The 17,764-nt window shown below is 58.4% G+C and overlaps 7 protein-coding genes across 7 annotated transcripts; 1 reads left to right on the top strand and 6 right to left on the bottom strand.

Annotated features, from left to right (window-relative positions):
• Nucleotides 1-426: 426 nt before the first annotated feature.
• SCHCODRAFT_01182771 (uncharacterized protein) lies at nt 427-1,782 on the bottom strand (the record flags this gene model as incomplete). The annotated part of the gene is made up of 5 exons (XM_003028937.2): nt 1,562-1,782; nt 1,283-1,508; nt 890-1,232; nt 547-827; nt 427-524 (listed from the first exon to the last, which is right to left on the bottom strand). The coding sequence occupies exons 1-5, from the start codon at nt 1,748-1,750 to the stop codon at nt 427-429; spliced, it is 1,137 nt and encodes a 378-aa protein (XP_003028983.1). The 5' UTR covers nt 1,751-1,782.
• A 154-nt stretch (nt 1,783-1,936) lies between these two features.
• Nucleotides 1,937-5,319, bottom strand: SCHCODRAFT_02691830 (uncharacterized protein). Its single transcript, XM_003028938.3, has 7 exons — nt 5,057-5,319; nt 4,935-5,006; nt 4,807-4,886; nt 4,682-4,752; nt 4,309-4,627; nt 2,291-4,252; nt 1,937-2,233 (listed from the first exon to the last, which is right to left on the bottom strand). Exons 1-7 carry the CDS (start codon nt 5,127-5,129, stop codon nt 2,168-2,170), a joined length of 2,643 nt encoding a protein of 880 aa, XP_003028984.1. The 5' UTR covers nt 5,130-5,319; the 3' UTR covers nt 1,937-2,167.
• A 527-nt stretch (nt 5,320-5,846) lies between these two features.
• Nucleotides 5,847-9,099, bottom strand: SCHCODRAFT_02636849 (FAD/NAD(P)-binding domain-containing protein). Its single transcript, XM_050345937.1, has 7 exons — nt 8,631-9,099; nt 8,442-8,578; nt 7,792-8,381; nt 7,449-7,651; nt 7,243-7,329; nt 6,797-7,116; nt 5,847-6,742 (listed from the first exon to the last, which is right to left on the bottom strand). Exons 1-7 carry the CDS (start codon nt 8,689-8,691, stop codon nt 5,939-5,941), a joined length of 2,202 nt encoding a protein of 733 aa, XP_050198511.1. The 5' UTR covers nt 8,692-9,099; the 3' UTR covers nt 5,847-5,938.
• Nucleotides 9,100-9,457: 358 nt separating this feature from the next.
• On the top strand, nt 9,458-11,706 carry SCHCODRAFT_02551315 (CBF-domain-containing protein). Its single transcript, XM_003028634.2, has 6 exons — nt 9,458-9,820; nt 9,868-10,097; nt 10,151-10,840; nt 10,898-11,070; nt 11,125-11,309; nt 11,465-11,706. Exons 1-6 carry the CDS (start codon nt 9,470-9,472, stop codon nt 11,615-11,617), a joined length of 1,782 nt encoding a protein of 593 aa, XP_003028680.1. The 5' UTR covers nt 9,458-9,469; the 3' UTR covers nt 11,618-11,706.
• Nucleotides 11,364-12,489, bottom strand: SCHCODRAFT_02055867 (uncharacterized protein). Its single transcript, XM_050341636.1, has one exon. The coding sequence runs from the start codon at nt 12,248-12,250 to the stop codon at nt 11,639-11,641; it is 612 nt and encodes a 203-aa protein (XP_050198510.1). The 5' UTR covers nt 12,251-12,489; the 3' UTR covers nt 11,364-11,638.
• Nucleotides 12,490-12,571: 82 nt separating this feature from the next.
• Nucleotides 12,572-14,371, bottom strand: SCHCODRAFT_02512642 (uncharacterized protein; the record flags this gene model as incomplete). The annotated part of the gene is made up of 4 exons (XM_003028940.1): nt 12,572-13,557; nt 13,609-13,708; nt 13,762-13,997; nt 14,050-14,371. 4 exons carry the CDS (start codon nt 14,369-14,371, stop codon nt 12,572-12,574), a joined length of 1,644 nt encoding a protein of 547 aa, XP_003028986.1.
• A 2,107-nt stretch (nt 14,372-16,478) lies between these two features.
• SCHCODRAFT_02551309 (HCNGP-domain-containing protein) lies at nt 16,479-17,763 on the bottom strand. Its single transcript, XM_050343676.1, has 6 exons — nt 17,737-17,763; nt 17,617-17,681; nt 17,512-17,551; nt 17,172-17,458; nt 16,912-17,122; nt 16,479-16,850 (listed from the first exon to the last, which is right to left on the bottom strand). The coding sequence occupies exons 1-6, from the start codon at nt 17,741-17,743 to the stop codon at nt 16,642-16,644; spliced, it is 819 nt and encodes a 272-aa protein (XP_050198509.1). The 5' UTR covers nt 17,744-17,763; the 3' UTR covers nt 16,479-16,641.
• Between the last annotated feature and the right edge of the window lies 1 nt (nt 17,764).

Below are 17,764 nucleotides of genomic sequence, written 5' to 3'. Positions count from 1 at the left end.
ATAAACGATGGAAGAACTCACGGAATTTCTATCCAAAGTCGCGCAGGAAAAGAGTCAATTTACTTGCTGCGCAGGGAGTGTCTCGCACGCTGTCATGACCTTGCGCGCGGGTGCCCAACACAGACACGCTCGATCGAGCGATGCGCGCTTATGGTATCGGGCTGCCACAGACTTGTGTGAGGAAAATCGGGAGCCGGTGGACATGCGACAGAGTACTCACATGTACGGTGGCGTTTTATCCTCCGCCAATGAGCCGTCCGTAGACAGAAATACGAGGATAGATGATTGCGCAGCAGTAATGTACGCAGAGGAGAGGACGGAAGGCGCTAAGAGTGGAGGCCAACGCATCAGCCACTCACCGCATGACAAGGCATCGCAGTCGATGATGAGAGTGGGCGGGATGTGGAAGCGAAGCTTTCCGAGAAATTAGCGCCGGCCAGTAGGTTGCATGATTATGTACGTGTAGAGAGGAGACGGTAGGCGACGAGAAACGTGATGGTTATTTTCCGAAAGACCGTACGTGGCTGAAGATGACGTTCAGCGCACCACGGACGTCGTTGGTATCTATTTTGGCTGCCAGAACGTCGCCAAAGTCCAGCTCAATCTCCTCCTCTTCCACGCCGTTAGGTCCGGGTCGTAGTACGGTGGCGGTTACGTCGACAGAAGCAAGTTGCTGACGCGCGGGAACGAAGACGAGGGTTACGGCGAGCTTTATCTGATGCGGAGTGGTATCGACGACGTAGACAAGGCGTAGCTCGTTCTCGGAGGCTGCAGTTGACGACTGAAGCGACTCCATCTGTCGATATAGGTCGAGTTTGGTGGTGAGGCTGCAACAATGAAGGGATCAGCATTTATAGAGAGAAAACATTCGTTCCTCGCGGTGTCGTACCTCTGATATTGCCGCGCAATGGCCAGCTCATCCAGCCCTTCTGGATGCATCTGCTTGACCTGGGTCTCGAGCTGGACTCGCTCCGCTCGCAAGCGCTCAGCCTCCGCCATGGCGGCTTTGGCAGCTTCCTTCTGCTCCTCTGCTTCATGAGTCTCGTTCTCTATAGCGTCCATCAGATTCTGCATCTCCTCCGTCTGCTCATCGAGCTTGGCCTGCGCGCCCGCTTCCGTAAGGCGAGGTGGCGGGTTCGTCTGCTGTAGGCGCAGGAGCTCGAGCTGCTTGTTGAGAACGTCCTCCTTCAGCGTCTTCATACGTCTTGTCCGCTCTTGCAACAACTCGTACTCTGTGCGCCGGTAAGTGGGGTCTCAAACAGAGAGAAGGCGCCCTGATTACCTTTCTGGAAAATAGGCGCCCTTTCCTTCATCGCCGTATGTACCGCGTTCAGACGCGCTTTGCTAGCGCGCAGCTTCGCCTTCTTCTCCTCGTTCTCCAGTTGTAGTCTCTGGTTCTCTTCCTCGTTGACTATCCCAGTCTCGTCGCTAGGACTGACTATCGTCCTAGCATATTGATCCTTCGCTCGTCGCTCGAGGTACACATATTTGAGTTTGTGTAGGTAGGACTGACGAGGGCGTGTTCGCATTCATTAAGTATGCAGAAATCACGAGTACATACCATATGCGACTCCAAGTCCTTCGCTACGATAGCAGGATCTCGCTCACCGCTGCTCGGCCCAGCGGGAAAGTCGACAGACGAGTTGGGGTTGAACCGCCTGTGGGAGTGGAAGTCCTCGACCTTCTTTGCCGTTTGCACATTCAGGCAGGTATTCTCGACCTCCTCCAAGTCTATCTCGACAGGGTTCATCGTGAAGAACGCTCGGCGGGGTGGGATTCAGGCGCTGTTAATGACTGCAGGAAATAAGAGACGAACGCGTGAGCTGTGACACATTTACTTAATTGCGCACGTGACGTGACAGCTCGTGTTCAACGAGCAAATAGGTGCAAGCAAACCCGCGCCACCCATTTCTTGCACACTCGTTGGACTTCAGCAGTCAGATATAGCTGGGAAAAGTTTGCGATATAACACAGATGTCCAGACATGATACTAGAGATACATCATATACAGAGTAAAGATGGAAAACCCGGGATGCGTAAACTATATACTAGGGCAGGAACCGGTCCACGCTGAGAGACTACTAGATTATGGTGACTCAAACTGAGAAGTAGGCCATAAGACACCTTATACATAACTCAAAAAGAAAGATCGTCCAAGCACGGGACCTCAGATCGCTTCCGCCACACGCTGCTTTTGCTCGAAAGAGACGGTAGACGCGTGGGCGTCGTCGAACTAACAAAGCATCGTCAGCAACTGAAAATGTCAGAAGCTATAGCACAAGGCACTCACCTCCATCGACATCTCCGACAGCCACTGTGCCTGCTGCACCTTGTACTTGCCGAAGCTCCCCTTCAACCGCGCAATCGTCTCCTCGTCTTGCTTTTTCGCCGCCTTCAACAAGTTCGCCTCCTCCTGCGCGGCCTGCAAGGCCGCCTTCGTCTGCTCGAGCATACCGGCCAGCGACGCCGCGCGCGCTTGCTCCGTCTCGGCAAGCTTGTTGGAGGTCGCGAGCTCTTCGCGGGTTGCTTTGTGCTGCTGGCGCGACGTCTCGAGATCGGCGGAGACGGAGGCGAGCTGAGCGTCGCGGTCGGCGATGGTGGAGCGGAGCTCGATGTTAGTCTTCTCCGAAACGTCGAGGCGGATGCGCAGGTCGGTGACCTTGGCGGCTTCATCGTCCCGCACCTTGGTCATGGCCGCGGTCTCCTCGCGTGAGGTCGCTAGAGCACTCTCGAGCTCTGCGACCTTCGCATGCGAAGCGGAGACCTGCTGCTCCAACGACGAGACCTGGCTCGCAAACGCACTGATCTTGTCCTGTAGCTCCTCCGCCTCGCGTGCCCTTGCAGCCAACTGAGCATCGCGGTCGGCGAGCTGCGCACCCAGCAGCTCTGCCTGGACGCGCTCCTCTTCTAGCTGGTCCTTCAGCTCGTTGACTTCCTCCTCCAACGACTGCGACACCGCCTCCAGGTGCTCGCGCTCGTTACGCAGCTCATCGCGCTCTTCCTCAAGCTCCCGCATCTCCTTTGCCGTCTCCTCCGCGGCCACGCGCAAAGCCTGCACCTCCTCGCGGAACTGGCGCTGCACCTCGGTCTTCCCGGCGAGCGTGCCCTCGAGCTCGCCAAGCAGGCGCGTGCGCTCGGCGTCTGAGGCCGCGAGCTGCAGGGCCAACACTTCGTTGGAAGAGTTCGCTGCTGCCAAACGCGCGCTGGAGTCGTTGATCAACGCCGTCTGCTCGGCGACCACAGTATCGCGCGCGACGAGGGTTTGCTGCAGCTCCGTGACGGAGCTGCGAAGGGCCTGCTCCTGCTGGGCAGCCGCCTCGTACTCCGCCTTCGCCTGCCTCAGCTGAGTCTGCAACTGCGTGATCTCCTGGTCCTTCGCCGCGATCATGGCCTGCAAATCCGCCTCCTGACGCTGCGCGTTCGCGACGTCGGCCTCCAGGCCAGTGATGGTGTGCTCCCGCGCGACGACCTTGTCCTCCAGCGCCTGCGCGCTCCGCTGCATGCGGAGCTCTGCGGCAGCGGAGGCGCAGCGCACGTCGACGAGATCCTGATTGAGCGCGGCGAGCTGCTGCTCGAGGCTGGCGACCTTCTCCTGCGCGAGGCGCTCGCCCTGCGTGGACTCGAAGAGGCTTTCTTGCGTCTGGGAGTATTCGTGAGAGCCGAAATCCTGCTCGTGCTCGTACGAATGTATGCCATCCTGCTCGAAAGAGGTCATATCAAGATCCTCGCGGTGCTCGTCGCCCGAGTCACTGGGCGCAGGCGTCGGGCGCTTCGATAGATGCGAGATGAAGGAGCCGGACTGTGTGCGGGTCACGCCCATGGGTGCGCCGGGGCGGGTGACGCCGAGCAGGCGCTGTGCTTGCGTGCGCGGGACGGGCTGCGAGGGTGGAATGGGCTGCGCCTGCGAGTGAGCGATGGGCTGCTCAGGCGAGTTCGGCTCGGAGATGCTAGGCGCGTTGATCGTGGGCGTCGAGGGGCGGGTGGGAACTTCGTCTTCCACTTGAGTTGGCTGCTCATCCATGTCCATCGAGTCGTCGGCGTATGTGGCACCACTCGGACCGCCCACGGCACTCGCGAACCCAAGTGCGAGCTGCTGTTCAAGCTCTTCAATGCGCTCGCGATAGTGCTGGGTCTGCTCGCGCAGGCGCGCCTCAATTGCTTGGCTGTCCTCATCGTCCGAGAGCTCCGAGAGAGGAGATTCACTGCGTAGGGCTTGTTGGCGCTCCTGAAGTTCCTTGATCTTGGCAAGTAGCTGGACGACGACGTCAGTATAAGTTATGGAACCCTAACGCAAGAATGGAACCATACCTCGGCCTTGGTCATCCTGGACAGCGGCTTCGGCCCTTGCGACGCGCTTGGCTGGGCCATGGATCGGCGGGGAGCCCTAGAAGGACCCGCGGCAGAAGCCCTAGACTTGCGCGGGCCTCCGGTGGACCGACGCGGACGCTTGCTAACGCGTGCGGAGATGCTCTCGCCCACATCGGCGTCCGCGGCGCCATCAAAGTGCACGTTGGACTGCCGGCGGCGCTTGTGCGGGCTGTGCGAGACGAGGCGGATGAACATCTCCTGGTCGGCTTGCGAAGAGGGTGGGGAGGAGAGGTTGAGGGACTTGCGAGCCTTCTTGAAGCTGCAGAAGAGGAGGGTTAGTGAGGGATGGAAGCAGGGTATAGGGACAGCGCACGTTTTCTTGGCGGAGGGGGTGACTGAGATGGTGGCTGGCTCGGGTAGGCGCTCGAGCATGCCCTCGTCGACCTGAGGTCAATGCGTCAGACCAAGTACTGATCGCTAGACAATGACGAGACTCACCAGGCCGTCGACCGCCTTGTGGATGTATCTATGAGCATGTGGTCCCATCTTGTCGTTCCTCTCTTCGGCGGCCCTGTGTACTGTAGTCGAGGTTAAGACATGTGCATCTGTGAAGGCGTGCCACTCACTTTCAGCCCTAAGCGTGGCCATGTGGATGCGCTTCTTGTGCTGCTGTAAGTGTGCGCAGGCATCTAGGACGCCTGAGGGATCCGTCAGCACACATCTCCACGACGTCAAGCACACCACGCACGCTCGCGGTAGGTATACTTCGCCTTAGGCGCCGCCTTGGCCTTGGTGGCCTTCGATGTCTTCGTCGCAACCATAACGTGTCGTGAAGTGCGTGAGCGACTATACAGAGATAAGGTAGCAGAGGTAATGTGGGGAGAGGGAAGGTGGTGGTCTGTGGTTAAGAGCTCTGGCAAAGAGTCAGGGCCTCGGGGCCACAATGAAATTACGTCTGCGGCCCCGACGCACGTGGCCGGCCAGAACAAAGTCACTTCGCGAACAATGGAGGCAAATCCGAAAGGCGACCGTCATTGTGACGATGCGTGCGCCAGGTTTGTGCGCAAGAAAGGTACCTTACATGGGATGGGAGGGTGGGATTGGGAGCTGTCCATTGCATCCTGAGTGACACTGCAGGGTCAGTCGGGGCAGTGGGTTGAACTCATCGCGCGTCATGCGTGCTTGGAGGAAGTAGATGTGCCTAGCCTTCGATTAGACTCGTGGTGTAGACGATACAGTACCAATTCAATCATATGAAAGGAAGTAGCACGGTTGGCGTGAGGTAGGTGCGTGTACGATCATGGCTGCGGCGCCGATCATTGCAAGATCAGGCGAGGATTGGGTTCAGATGAGAACGATAGCATTCCTGGCTGTCGCGCGCATCAGAGCAGGCATAGTCGCGATGGAGGAGGAGGAGAAGGAGTACGTAGAACAATGGGAGTCCGGAACAGGAACAAAAGACGCGTCGTCACACGGAAGCAAATCAGGAACCTCCGAAGCAAGCACGGTCAAACAAAAGTTCAACTTTCAGGGAATATGTTTTGCAAAGATTCAAGTCTTCTGATAGATAGGTCGGAAATGTGTGATATCTCTCGCTGTTGCTCTACATTTTACAGGGGAATGACGAACCTCACGCCTCCTTACTCTTCATAAATCCCGCAAAGTACGCCTCTACCTCCTTCCAAGCCTCGATGCCACACCCCTTCGCAATCATCCCCACATGCCCATCCGGCCTACCCACGACAATCGCTCCCTCGGCCCCCACGCCCCACTTCTCATGCAGCGGATGCTCCAGCACGGAGCCCGCCTCCGGGAAGCTCTCCCGATACGGCGACAGCGCCGCCCGATCATCGCAGTAAAATCCGAGGGGAGCGAACAGGTGGGACGGGCGCTCGCTAACAGTTGTCGGGTGTAGCTTGGGGTACAGGCGTTGGGTGATGGTGGGGTGGGTCGCGTCGGTGGTGGTGGCGACGGTGACGCGGAAGAGCTTGTGTTGCGGGGCGTGGTAGGCGCCGGTGATTTGTGGCACGGTGGTGTAGTCGTGGGTGTAGAGCCTGCGGCCGGGAGGAATAGGAGAGGATTTGTCGACGGTGGAGAGGTAGAGCGGTTCGCAGACGGGGCGCGGGCCGCAGGTGGCGTCGCCCAAGTATTTGGCGAAGATGGAGCCCGTGCTGGAAATGTAGTCGTCCAGGGCGAGGAGGCGGTCGACAGCGCCGTCCACTCCGAGGTCGCCAGCGAGGACGAAGATGGTGAAGCGCCCGTCGAACTTGGGGATGATGGAGGTGACGACCATGTCGGAGACGCGAGTCGCGGAGGCGGGCTTGAGGCGCGCGCCAACCGCGATGCCGGGCCGGCCGACGTCGAAGTCGGATTTGGAGTCGGCGCCCAGGGCGAGGGCGGAGGGCGGGTAAGCGATGGAGGCGCCGGCTTGGTACTAAGTGCTGTCGTGAGCTCTGCGCTTCGAATATCATACAAAGGAGACACCCACCGCCGCATAACTCATCTGGTACTTGTGCAGCCTCTGCAGCCAGTCCGCTGCTTTCTCCTCCCCTCCATCTGCCTTCTCCTCCCCTTCATGTTGACCATTCTGCTCAGCGGCTTGCCCCGCCCCCGCCACTCCCTCCCTCTCCAGCCCCGCGTACATCGCCACCAACGTCCGGTCGATGCGGATCAGCTTCTCCGCGACCGTGAACCGCTCGCCCGCGTAGGTGTCCAGGATCGCCGGGTCCGCGAGGCCCTTGGCGACATAACCGAGCTTCCAGCAGAGGTTGTGGGCCTCCATGGTCGCGGTGTTGAGGCCGAGGCCGGCTGGGGGGAGTGTGGTCAATCGGTGGTTTGGAGGAAGCAATGAGTTGTCGAAGGAAGCACATGAGTTGTAGATGTTGGGAGAGAGGTGGACGACGAGGAAAAGAAAAGGTGAAAGCGGGCGCTCACTTCGCGGTGAATGCGTGTGACAGCAGTCCCCCATGAAGAAGACCGAGTTGTCGTTGACGCTATATGTGTTGATGAGGCGCTGGCTGACTGTGTGGCGTGTCAGCATCCATCAGGCCCATTCCCCCCTTATCCTTCAGAAGGTAGCTATCACCCTTCAAAGCAATACCCCTCCCCCTTCAAAGCAATACCCCTCCCCCAACACTCACCATCATACGACGACCACCAGCTGACCTCGTCCCACTCGACCGTAAACGGGTGGAAGATCGCCTTGATCATGCGCACCGCGTCCTCCTGCGTCGCCTCCACCCGGCTCTTGTTCTCGATCTGGATGTCGAAGCGGCAGGAGGGCTTGCCGTTGATGGGCTCGCGGGGGATGACGAGGACGATGCCGCGCGGGGAGCGGTTTATGCTGGGTGGGAGGGGAATTAGCGGGTGTGGTCGAGGTCGGTGGTAGTGGTTAAGGTCGGTTGTAGTGGTTCAGGTCGGTGGTAGTCGACCATAGGATATTATTTGGAAGAGTGAGAAACAATCGAAAAACATCTCACTCACCATATCTTCTCCAGGTCTGGATGGTTGCTACGCACACCGACCGCGTCGAGCACGCACCAGGTGATGGAGTGCAGGTCGCCTTGCAAGACCGCGCCTAGAGGCTTCGCCCACCGTCGAACAGCGCTGCGCGCACCGTCGGCGGCGAGGACGTATTTAGCGCGAATTTTGGACGGAGAGGAAGCGGCGGAAGAGGGTTTATTCGCGGTAGCGGTGCCATTGGCGAGAGCCTTGATGCCGGGAGGAGTAACTGGTGGCGTAGGCACACCATTCGGCGTCACCTCTTCGCCCAACGTACTCTTCAGCTCGATATCATAAACCCCATCCTTACCCCTCTCCATCCCCACAAATGCCGTGTTCCATTGCACCTCGAGGCCCGGATTGTGCCGCTTTGCGTCGTCCAGGAGGATCTGCTCGACGAGGCCCTGGCGGAGAAGGAGCGCGTAGTTCTTGTCGTAGTCGTAGGCGGTTGGAAAGAGGCGCGATGTGGAGATGCGCGTGCTGGTGCCTGCGTCGCCGCCCAGTTCCCAGAAGGCACGCCCGAAGACCTTCTTGCCGACGTGCTCGGCCTGCTCGAAGGGGAGGCCGAGGGACTGCGCGGGGGAGGGTCATTGAGAAAATAAGATAAGATGGAAAAGTCGGTGAATTCGGACCTGCCAGATCTCCATGACTCTTGGCTGGATGGCGTCGCCTCTGCCGTACTGATGGCTAGCGTAATCGGTCGAGTCGCAAATGAAGAACTTGACGCCCATGCGGGCGAGAACGACCGCGGACATGATACCTGCGGGACCTGAAGGAAGCAGGATAAGCCATAGCTATTTCATGAGCAGGAAAAAACATGCCAGCGCCAATGATGGCGACATCGTAGGTGTCCTGGGTAGCGTCGGACGTAGCGGATGCCATGTTAGACCTTTAGATTATGACGCGGTGGCGGTACTAGACGAGGAGTAGCAATTGAATGAAGTCGAGCCAAACGCCCTCATCGGTGCCCTCTTATAAGGCGCCCTATGCATGCGTGGGACCGGGTGGGGGCCGCGAAGCAGTGGCGGCGGCCAGATCGTATCATACATCGGGGGGAGTAGGAGAGCGGGCAAGGCCGCGCGCGCGAGATGAAAGGGAGTACCTCGCCAGACAGCGAGTACTGAGGATCCTACCCGGTGCGGGATTCGATTGTGGCAGCTCCATCAGCAATAGGGAGTACGGATGATCCCCGATTCAGGATTAGGGCGAGCGAAGGGCTAGAGTAAAGGAGGATGGACAGGGCGAGCCATGGATAGAGCGGGCATAGGGTGGGTCGGGGGACTGAGAACGGCGCGAGCGTCGCGCGCTTACCCCGGACGCTCTAATTCAAGTCGTTGATTGTGCGTTTGAACTGCCAGGGCGTAAGCTGCTTGAGGTAACCGCAGGCTGAAAGAAGGCTCTCGGGATAGAAAGAGCGGAAATATATTAGCCGCTCGCCGAGGGTGCGCGTACGCTTCATCATGGAGGATAGAGTCAACGAACGGACTTGGCGCGGATGGAAACCGACCGCTGAGCAGCGAGCGTATGTACGGCAGTGACCGAGTGAAACGGGAGAATCCGAACGGAAGGAAATCGGTGATCGGACCGTGATCCGGTGTTCTCGATCAGCAGTGCCGAATTTTGGGACTGGCATTGTTCTTGTTCCCATTGTACTTGCAAGATGCCATCCTCCCTCCCCCCTCCCTCGAAGAAGCGGAAGTTGCAGGAGAGCCAGACGATAAAGGAGGTCCAGAGGCTCGAACAAATCCTTACGGACGCCATCACCACCAATGCATCCTTGAATCCCCTCGCGGACCTGGTCGATCTAGCGGCGAAGGCGAAGGACGCCAGAGATGTCTCCAAGGCTATCTACGCGCTCTACCGGGTCTTTGTGCTCCTTATTAATGAAGGGAAGCTGGAGGTCGATGGAACGGAAGCGGCGGCAGCCGTGAAGACATGGATCCGCGAACAGATGAATCGCTATGTGAATGTCCTTGGCGCGCTGCTCAAGCATGAGGAGAAGACCATACGTGTGCGTCATCCTCCCTGGGTCTATGGTCTTATCTGACCAACCCATAGGTGTCAGCTCTGCAAATACTGTTCTCCCTGCAGAAACATCTATCCTCATCCATATCCGCACCCTCTAAGCCTCAATTCCATGTATCTCACTTCAAGCGGATCGTCTCCTTCCTTCTCCTCGGTTCCCCTGGACACCCCTCTTCCATCGATCCGGATGTATTGCATGAGTTCCATGACAAGTGGTTCAGCGAGAACGACGATATCCGATGGTTCTTTCTTCGTGAGGCAGCGTGCGCTCTCCCCCTTTGCCCCCTTCATGCAAACGCAACTCACACCACTATAGCACCCTCCTCCACAACAATCCCGACTCTAAGGACGCCCCAATCAACCTCCTCACCATCCTCCAAGGCCTCACCACCTTCCCCACCGAGCAAGCCGAGCTCAACTCCTGGTGGGTCCTCGAGCTCGGCACCAAACCCCCCAAGCCGAAAAAGGCGAAGGGCAGCGCAGACGCATCAGACTCCGAGGACGAGGCGAAGCCCGCCGGCACCGAGGACGACGACGACGACTGGCGCAAGTTCTTCGACGACGAGCCCGAGGCAGGGGCGGGGAAGGACAAAACGCCGTCCGCGCGATTGCACAATCTGACCATCCACCAGTCGCTGCACTCGCTGCCGTCGCACCGCGCGGTGTTCACGCGCGCGTGGCTTACCTTGCTGCCGCGGCTGACCATCAAGGGCGACCCGGACCTGTCGCGCGCCCTCGCCGTGCGCGCACTGAACGTTATGCACCGCGGGGTGCTGCCCCATCTGACGCGGGCTGTCCTCGTCATGGACTGGATCGCCGCATGCGTCGACTACGGGGGATCGCCCGGCCTGCTCGCGCTAAACGCGCTCTTCGTCCTGATGAAGGAGTACAATCTGGACTATCCGTTCTTCTACAAGCGCCTCTACGCGTTCCTGGATCGGGATGTGCTGCACTTGAAGCACAGGGCACGGTTCTTCAGGATGGCGGAGGTCTTCTTGAGTTCGACGTGAGTGCGGGCAATCTGTGAAGTGCACGACAATGCTTACCTATCAAATTACTTTAGTCACCTCCCCGCGACCCTCCTCGCATCCTTCGTCAAGCGCCTTGCGCGGCTCTCGCTTAGCGCGCCGCCCGCGGCAATCGTCATGGTTATCCCCTTCACCTACAACATCCTCAAGCGGCATCCGAAGCTTATGCCCATGATCCATCGCTCGGATTACGATGGTGCTGAAGAAGGTGCGAACCCTCGCGTTCACTGTCGATGTCCGACCGACTGATGTCCAATCCCAGACCCCTTCCTCCCCGAAGAGTCCGACCCCCAGCAAACCAACGCCCTCGCCAGCTCCCTCTGGGAGCTCGCCACGCACCGGCAGCACTACCACGCCGGCGTGTCAACGCTAGCCAAGATCTTCTCCGAAGCATTCACAAAGCCGAGCTACGCGATGGAGGACTTTCTGGATCATACGTATGGGACGGTGAGTGCTCAGCGTCTTTGGTTCAGCCTCTTGGCGTCTTCGTTTGACCCTCTTGAGCAAGCTATAACATCCTTCTCCTTTAACCCCTCTTCCCTGCTCCTTCGTCGTCCCAACCTTCGTCCTTCTAAATGAGTTACTTACACATCATCCCTTAGCTCTTCGAGACCGAGGCCAAGCGCAAGATCAAGAAGGAGCCCGCGCTCGCGCTCGACATCGGGAAGGACCTGGAGAGGCTCTTCCCGGTCGTCCAGGAAGACCGCCCGACGATGGAGGGTGGCGTGGTGCAGGATTTGTGGGTCTTTGCGTAGATTGTACCCTCTGTATTGCGTCTACTGCTTACTTGCTTGTATAAAAATATGTTTGCTATTACTGCGCCTCCAGAGGAACTTCACACGGCTTTCTATTTGGATTGGCACCGTCGAGACTACTGAGTAAGGGTCATAGAAGTAGGTGCACGCATACATATACGCATGCGAAGCCTCGAAAGGGCATAGGGAACCATAGGCACACTGTAGGCAGTGCGCGTAGAAAGAACAGACGGAACCCTCGCAGGGTCGTCCAAGGATGTGCGATATAGCCAGAAAAGGTGTGCAGCCAACGCGCAACACCATCAACAAATTCAAAAAGGTTAGGGATGTGAAAACGAACATTGTAGCCAAGACGATTCCAACGCCAGCCACGATCATTCCAATAGCGGCCAAAAACGAATCCAATAGGTAAGAATATATCAATGCGGAGATGCAGGTGTAGCGAGCAGGTAGGTGGGGAATTACGGTGGGGTAGGGAGGCTTACGGCGGGTAGGGAAGCTGTAGGTCGCGGTCAAGTATACTAGCAGGCATGGGGAGGTTGGCTCAGAGAGGCGGCTGCCTCGAAGAGACAACTGGTAACCAGCGGAAAGGACCTGGCATTGGGAGGGATGGCCCAAGTGAGAAAGGTGCATAACCCCGGTGATAGTAGAGTTCCATGACCCAGGTGGTAGAGAGATGCATAACCCAGGTGATAGAGAGATGCATGAGCAATACGATACGCGCGTATAGATATTGATATTGGTTGATGACGGTGCCCCATAATCCGCTCACATTAGGCGTGTAGTGCAGACAATCAGCGAAAGCGATTAGACAGCGCGATGACAGCGAAATAAGTTAGCGTCGAGGATGGGAGGACGGGTGGCCGCGAGGAGGACGAACGCTACGCGGTCGCAGAGAGGACGCGCACTACGCGGTCTCGAGGAAGGCGCGCTACATGGCCGCGAACAGGCCGCCTACACGCAGAATGACGAGAAGCCTTCCGAGAACGAGGGCAGCCGCACGGAGACCTCTGGCTCTGCGGGAGGCGGCGCTTCCCCTGCCTTGAGCGGTGCTGGGAGGAAGGGCATGCTCCGGCTACGCTGTGCTTGCACATGTGGCGGTACCTCCTGCCTTAGGCGCTGGACCATCGGCGGAGGCGACACCGACATCGGCTTCGGCCCAGGTGAAGTAGAAGTCGACGCAGCACCAAAGACAGGACGGAATACCGGAGGCGGCAGATTCGAGGGCTGCACGATACGACGAGTAGGCATAGAAGGCGGCGGGAGGGACAGATGACCCGTCCCGTCGTACCAGGTAGCCGAGAGACGCGCTTGCGGCGCGGGATCCAAGCGATGCAGGACGGTCGGGGCGGACTCGCGGCGGCCGATGGGCGAGGGCGCAGACGGTGGTGGCGACGGCGGCGGCGCGGGCGACCACGGCTCATCCTGGTCCATGGGCTGCGGCGAGTCCGTGGTCCTCCGCCTCGGCTCGGAATCGCCCCGCGGCGCCACAGGCTCCCCGCGCGCGAAGGATTCGCGCGGCTGGAAGGAACTGTGCGTGGACACCGGGACAAGGCGGTACCTGCTTACGCTGCGGTCTGCGGTGTCCTCGTCGTCTTCCGTGTCGTACTCGGATTCGCTGGGGCTGTCGGAATACGCAGTTGCGGCATCGGCACCGTTGCCGCTCGCTGCTTCACGTCTTTCCCAAGCGGCAGCCTCGGACTCAATCTCTTCAGCGCTGAGGCCGCGCCCGACGAGCTGCATGATGTGATCATTGAGGCGGCTACGATACTGAGGTCGAGCCATGGAGGCGCGAACGGCTTGGTCGTGCGCTTGATCATAGTAACTCGAAGAGGGGTCATTGGGATGGCGGTTTTGAGGCATGCTGATGACCCGTGCCACACCTGGTCGCCGGTTCGGACCGTCGATATGTGGTACAGGAATGACCCTCGGGCATGGGACTGTGTACTGGTCAGGACATGCGCTATCATATGAATAGCATATTTGCGCACCATGGGGTCTTTGTCCTCCCCTGGGGCCTGGACTGTCTCGCTCCGGCGTCGAGCCGTATTCGTCTCGATCGTCCTGGAAAGACAATACTTGTGCTCCGGGCTACAAAGACAATAGTCAAAACGCATACGCGCAGATAGTATGAGGCGATATACCACGTTATCCGCTTTCACATTCGTGGGTTTCTTAGAGGACGCCTTGGTCTTCCTGGCCTTGGGCGGTTTGTCAGGAATCTCCTCGACCTCCGCCGAGTCCGAATCCCTCTTCTTCTTCGCGTGCGTCGGTCTGTACTGATAATCTGGGTGGGCGACTGCGTGCTTGGCCTTCTCGATCGCTGCGCGCCGTTTCCACACGCGCCGTTCCTCCTCCGGGAGGCCGTGCCAAACTTGGGCTGCGCGCGGCATGAGCGTGTGGCGCGCGCACAACAGGGGGCTGCGACGCACCAATGATCTTGCCGAGCTGCGCCTGCGTATTGAGATTGGACATGGAAGCGGGCAGGCGGCCCTTGTTAACGAAATCGGCGCGGAAGAGCATGAAGGAGTTGGGCGGCCTGCCTACATGGCCGTCGGGCTTCCTGTTCCTACGGCGAGCCATTGTCTTCGCCTTGCCGTCCGGATTCGCTGCCGGGAAGCGCTGACTGTATGTCTCTGGGATGGCGGTGTCGCCGTCCGCATCGTCGACCTCGTCCGGGAGCTGGATGCTCTCGTTCTGGATTTCCGCGTAATTATTAGGAGTTAGATTAGTGGCGAAGGATATCTGATCCATGGTGGGCGCTGGGCATCACCGCGGCGGCGGTATGTGTGTCGATGAGGATGGTGGGCGTCGAAGACAAGTGGTTGTTATATAGTTTGGGGATAACCGGAACATCAAATTGGAGAGAAAAGGCGTCGAATGGCTCCGTGATGGACCCCAGTCACCGACCATTTTACGTCCGCGTGCGCCCACGTTGCAACCGTCCGTTTCAGAGAACAAGCCTCACCATATCGGTTGATGAATAAAACCTCCCTCCCAGCACGCCTCCCAAGCACCTATCAACTACATATCCGACTCCCAGCAGGTCTGCAGACCCCCTCCCTCCCTCCCGCACCGATAATCAGGTCTCACTACCTTCCGTATCCGGCAGGTTCTATTGTCTCCTCACATGATAGTCCGACCTTCTGATGTTCTGTCGGCATTCTTGGACCGATGGAAGAATCGCGCCAGGGACAATGGCGACCGCGCCCCCGCGTGCGCGGACCAGCTGCCACCGCTCGCGCAGCAGTGGAAGATCGTCCCGAGCCATTGTTCTGAGGCAGACCGGTATCCTATAGCGCGGTGTATGACCTTGTATGACGCCCGGCGCGCCGTTTGGAAGTGAATGTGCCCCCAACAAAACACCCCGCATGGGCGATGCCCTTGTACTGAAACCGGCGACCAATAGAATTGTTCGTGCACGGCCTACCACCGCATTCCCCGTTCCCTTGCGCGTCTCGTCGTGCTCGTTTGTTCTCAATCCGGATTCGCACCTCGGGACACTTTTGCGACACCCGAAGCCTCCTTACTCACCAAATCACGCTCAGAAAATGAGGAAAAATACTAAATAGGAGATTTGCGACTGCCGGGCGAGGCGGATCACCTATCGGCTCGTCATGCCTGGTTCAGCCCGCAAGCGACGGTCACAAGGGAGACAACGAGGAGGTTCTAGAGAGAAAAATGCATGGGAAGATCACCGCAGTGCGTATTGTGGTCGTGTGGAGAACAAAACAGGCCGGAAACAATGCAGCGTTCGGCAGTTGCCGTCTATTGTCCCCCTTTCGAATGCTGCCAAACAAGAGTAAACTTCGCTTGTTCGCGGCGGTTTCTCACGGCTCCTGGGGCACGCTGCTCTTGTCTGGGCCTCAGGCAGGCGGTCTGCGCAAGCTCATAGTAATCGAGAAGTACGCGAGATATAGCCTCGAGGATAGCACCGCAGGACACGCGTGTCGCATTGACATAAGTGGAACAAATACCCTGGCGAGAAGAACCGCTTCTCTCGACGGAATCAAGAGAGATAGCCTCGTTGGCAACCTCGAGCGAGGCGCATGACCTGATAGTCTCGCGGAACCTACTGATAAGTTCGGAAATGCGTCACGAGGACGAGGTACCTCGCGGGGGTATGTGGGATTGCCGGGGCCGCTTTTTGAGCGCCTGCTTGGGATCGACGTCGACGCTTCCCGACAAGGCACTGTGGGAAGGTAAGAAAACCTTCGAATATATGACACTGCAGACCCTGGAGGCGGGCAAATGGACAACACGCTCCCTGGATTCCAACAATTCACGAGATCAGTGCGATGGTGACTCCGACTCCGACGACCGCACTGAACCCGCACCGGCTCCGCGCTCGCCATCTTGTCCCGTACGTGGCTAACCACCCGCAATCTGCGTGGCTAACCAATCGTAATCCGCCTGGCTAGACGACCGAAATTTGCATCCCATGATCAGCACAACCCTCTCCCACACGGCCATTCGCTTAGCAACTCGCCTGCCCGGCCTTACACGTAGCGACCTCTTGTGGAGGTTCGATGGCTGTCGTCAATTCGCAAGAAAACTGGAAAAAGGCGAAGAGGTCGTGTCAGAGGACGCCCCTTTGCCAACGAGAGCTGCTAGACCACGGGTCAGAAAGCCGAATGTGGATGGGAAAGACCCATCACCCAGTGGGAAGGAAGGAGACCGGCCGCACGAACGTTGAATGGGTCCTACGTGCATTGCATACCGCCGTGGATCGTGTTACCGCGCTACCGCAACCGCGTCGCACGCGAAAATGGTGCTGAACTGCTCCTTGACTCCATTGTGCCGTAGGTGGTAGTAATTGTTGTGGATGGCTGCGTGGTTGATGACTATTTCTGAGCGAACGACATCTCTGCGCAGCAGCGCGAATGAGCGAGGAGCAAGATGGCGAGCACGCATCTCGCATCCGAGCGCGACAAGCGAGGTATCGAAGGAAATAATTAGGATAGCATTGCGAGCGAAAGCAAGACGACAAAAGAGCAACAAATCACGACGCCCTGTACAGCTACCTACCATCTCCCCTTCTTTGCCTTGTCCTGCCGTTGGCGGTCGTGCGACTTGTACGCGTGCAAGTACGGGTTATACGACCCAGTGTCCTTTTTCTCTGGCTTGGTGGACGAAGAGGACGATGACGACTTGGCGTTGGTGAAGTTAATTGCGGAGCGCTTGCCGGCGGGTTCCTTCTCCGCTTTTTCCTGACGCGCTTTTTGAACTTCCGCTGGGGAGGAGGACGCAAAATTAGCATGCGGGTTGCATGTACTGAAAGGGGGGAGACCAACCGATGCGATCCGCGTACCACTCGGGCTGCAGGTCGTACGGGTCCCAGATATCGCGCGGGAAGTTCGTTGCACGTTCGTCGACATCGACGAACTCGACGAGTTTGGCGTAGAGGTGGGGGTTGCGGAAGGAGCGGTTCGACATGAGGGAGTCGTTGAAGTGCCGAGGGTTTTGAGGGTCGCGCTTCAAAGCATGGAATTGGGCGAGTTTGCTCTGTAGAGTGGTCAGCACAAGTTGCAGGAACATGTACTGAAGCGCTTACCTCCAGGGCAGGATCGCATGGGTCTGAGGATGCAGGAGGGATTCCCCAGTCAGCCACACCAGGGATCGGTGGGGGCTGGAGGAGCTCTCGTATTCGCGTGAGCTCGTCGGTTGGCTGGGTTTCCCCCGAAGCTTGCGACGGTCCTGCCGCCTGTTCTGGGGTAGCCGACTTTTGCGCGGCAGGCGGATTCGGGTCGGCGATGATCTCGTCGGCAGGGTCCCTGCGTAGATTGTGGTTCTTGGGTTTTGCGGGCTTGCGGATGATCACTTGGGTCGTCTTGCGGCGCGCTGCAGAGCGGGCGTCAGCACGATCAGCTTGGGAGAGGAAGGCAAAAATGCACCTTCTGGAGACGTATGAGCGCCTGACTTGCTTGGCTTATCCTGCCCGGGGGAAGGCAGCGAGAAACAGGGAAACGGCTAAGCAAGGTGGCGAAGGAAATCCTCACATTCAATTTGGAGGACGAGGGCTGCTCAGAGTCGCTCGCAGTGTCATCGTCGTATGCAGAGAGGCCTGTAGAAACGTCGTTGTGAGTACGAGGAAGGGGAGAGGGGAGCAAGTGACGCACCAAGCATGTTGAAGATGATGGTCGAAGA

This window comes from Schizophyllum commune (assembly GCF_000143185.2).
Source record: "Schizophyllum commune H4-8 unplaced genomic scaffold SCHCOscaffold_10, whole genome shotgun sequence".
NCBI classification, from domain to species: domain Eukaryota; kingdom Fungi; phylum Basidiomycota; class Agaricomycetes; order Agaricales; family Schizophyllaceae; genus Schizophyllum; species Schizophyllum commune.
This window is presented reverse-complemented; position numbering and strand designations above follow the sequence as displayed.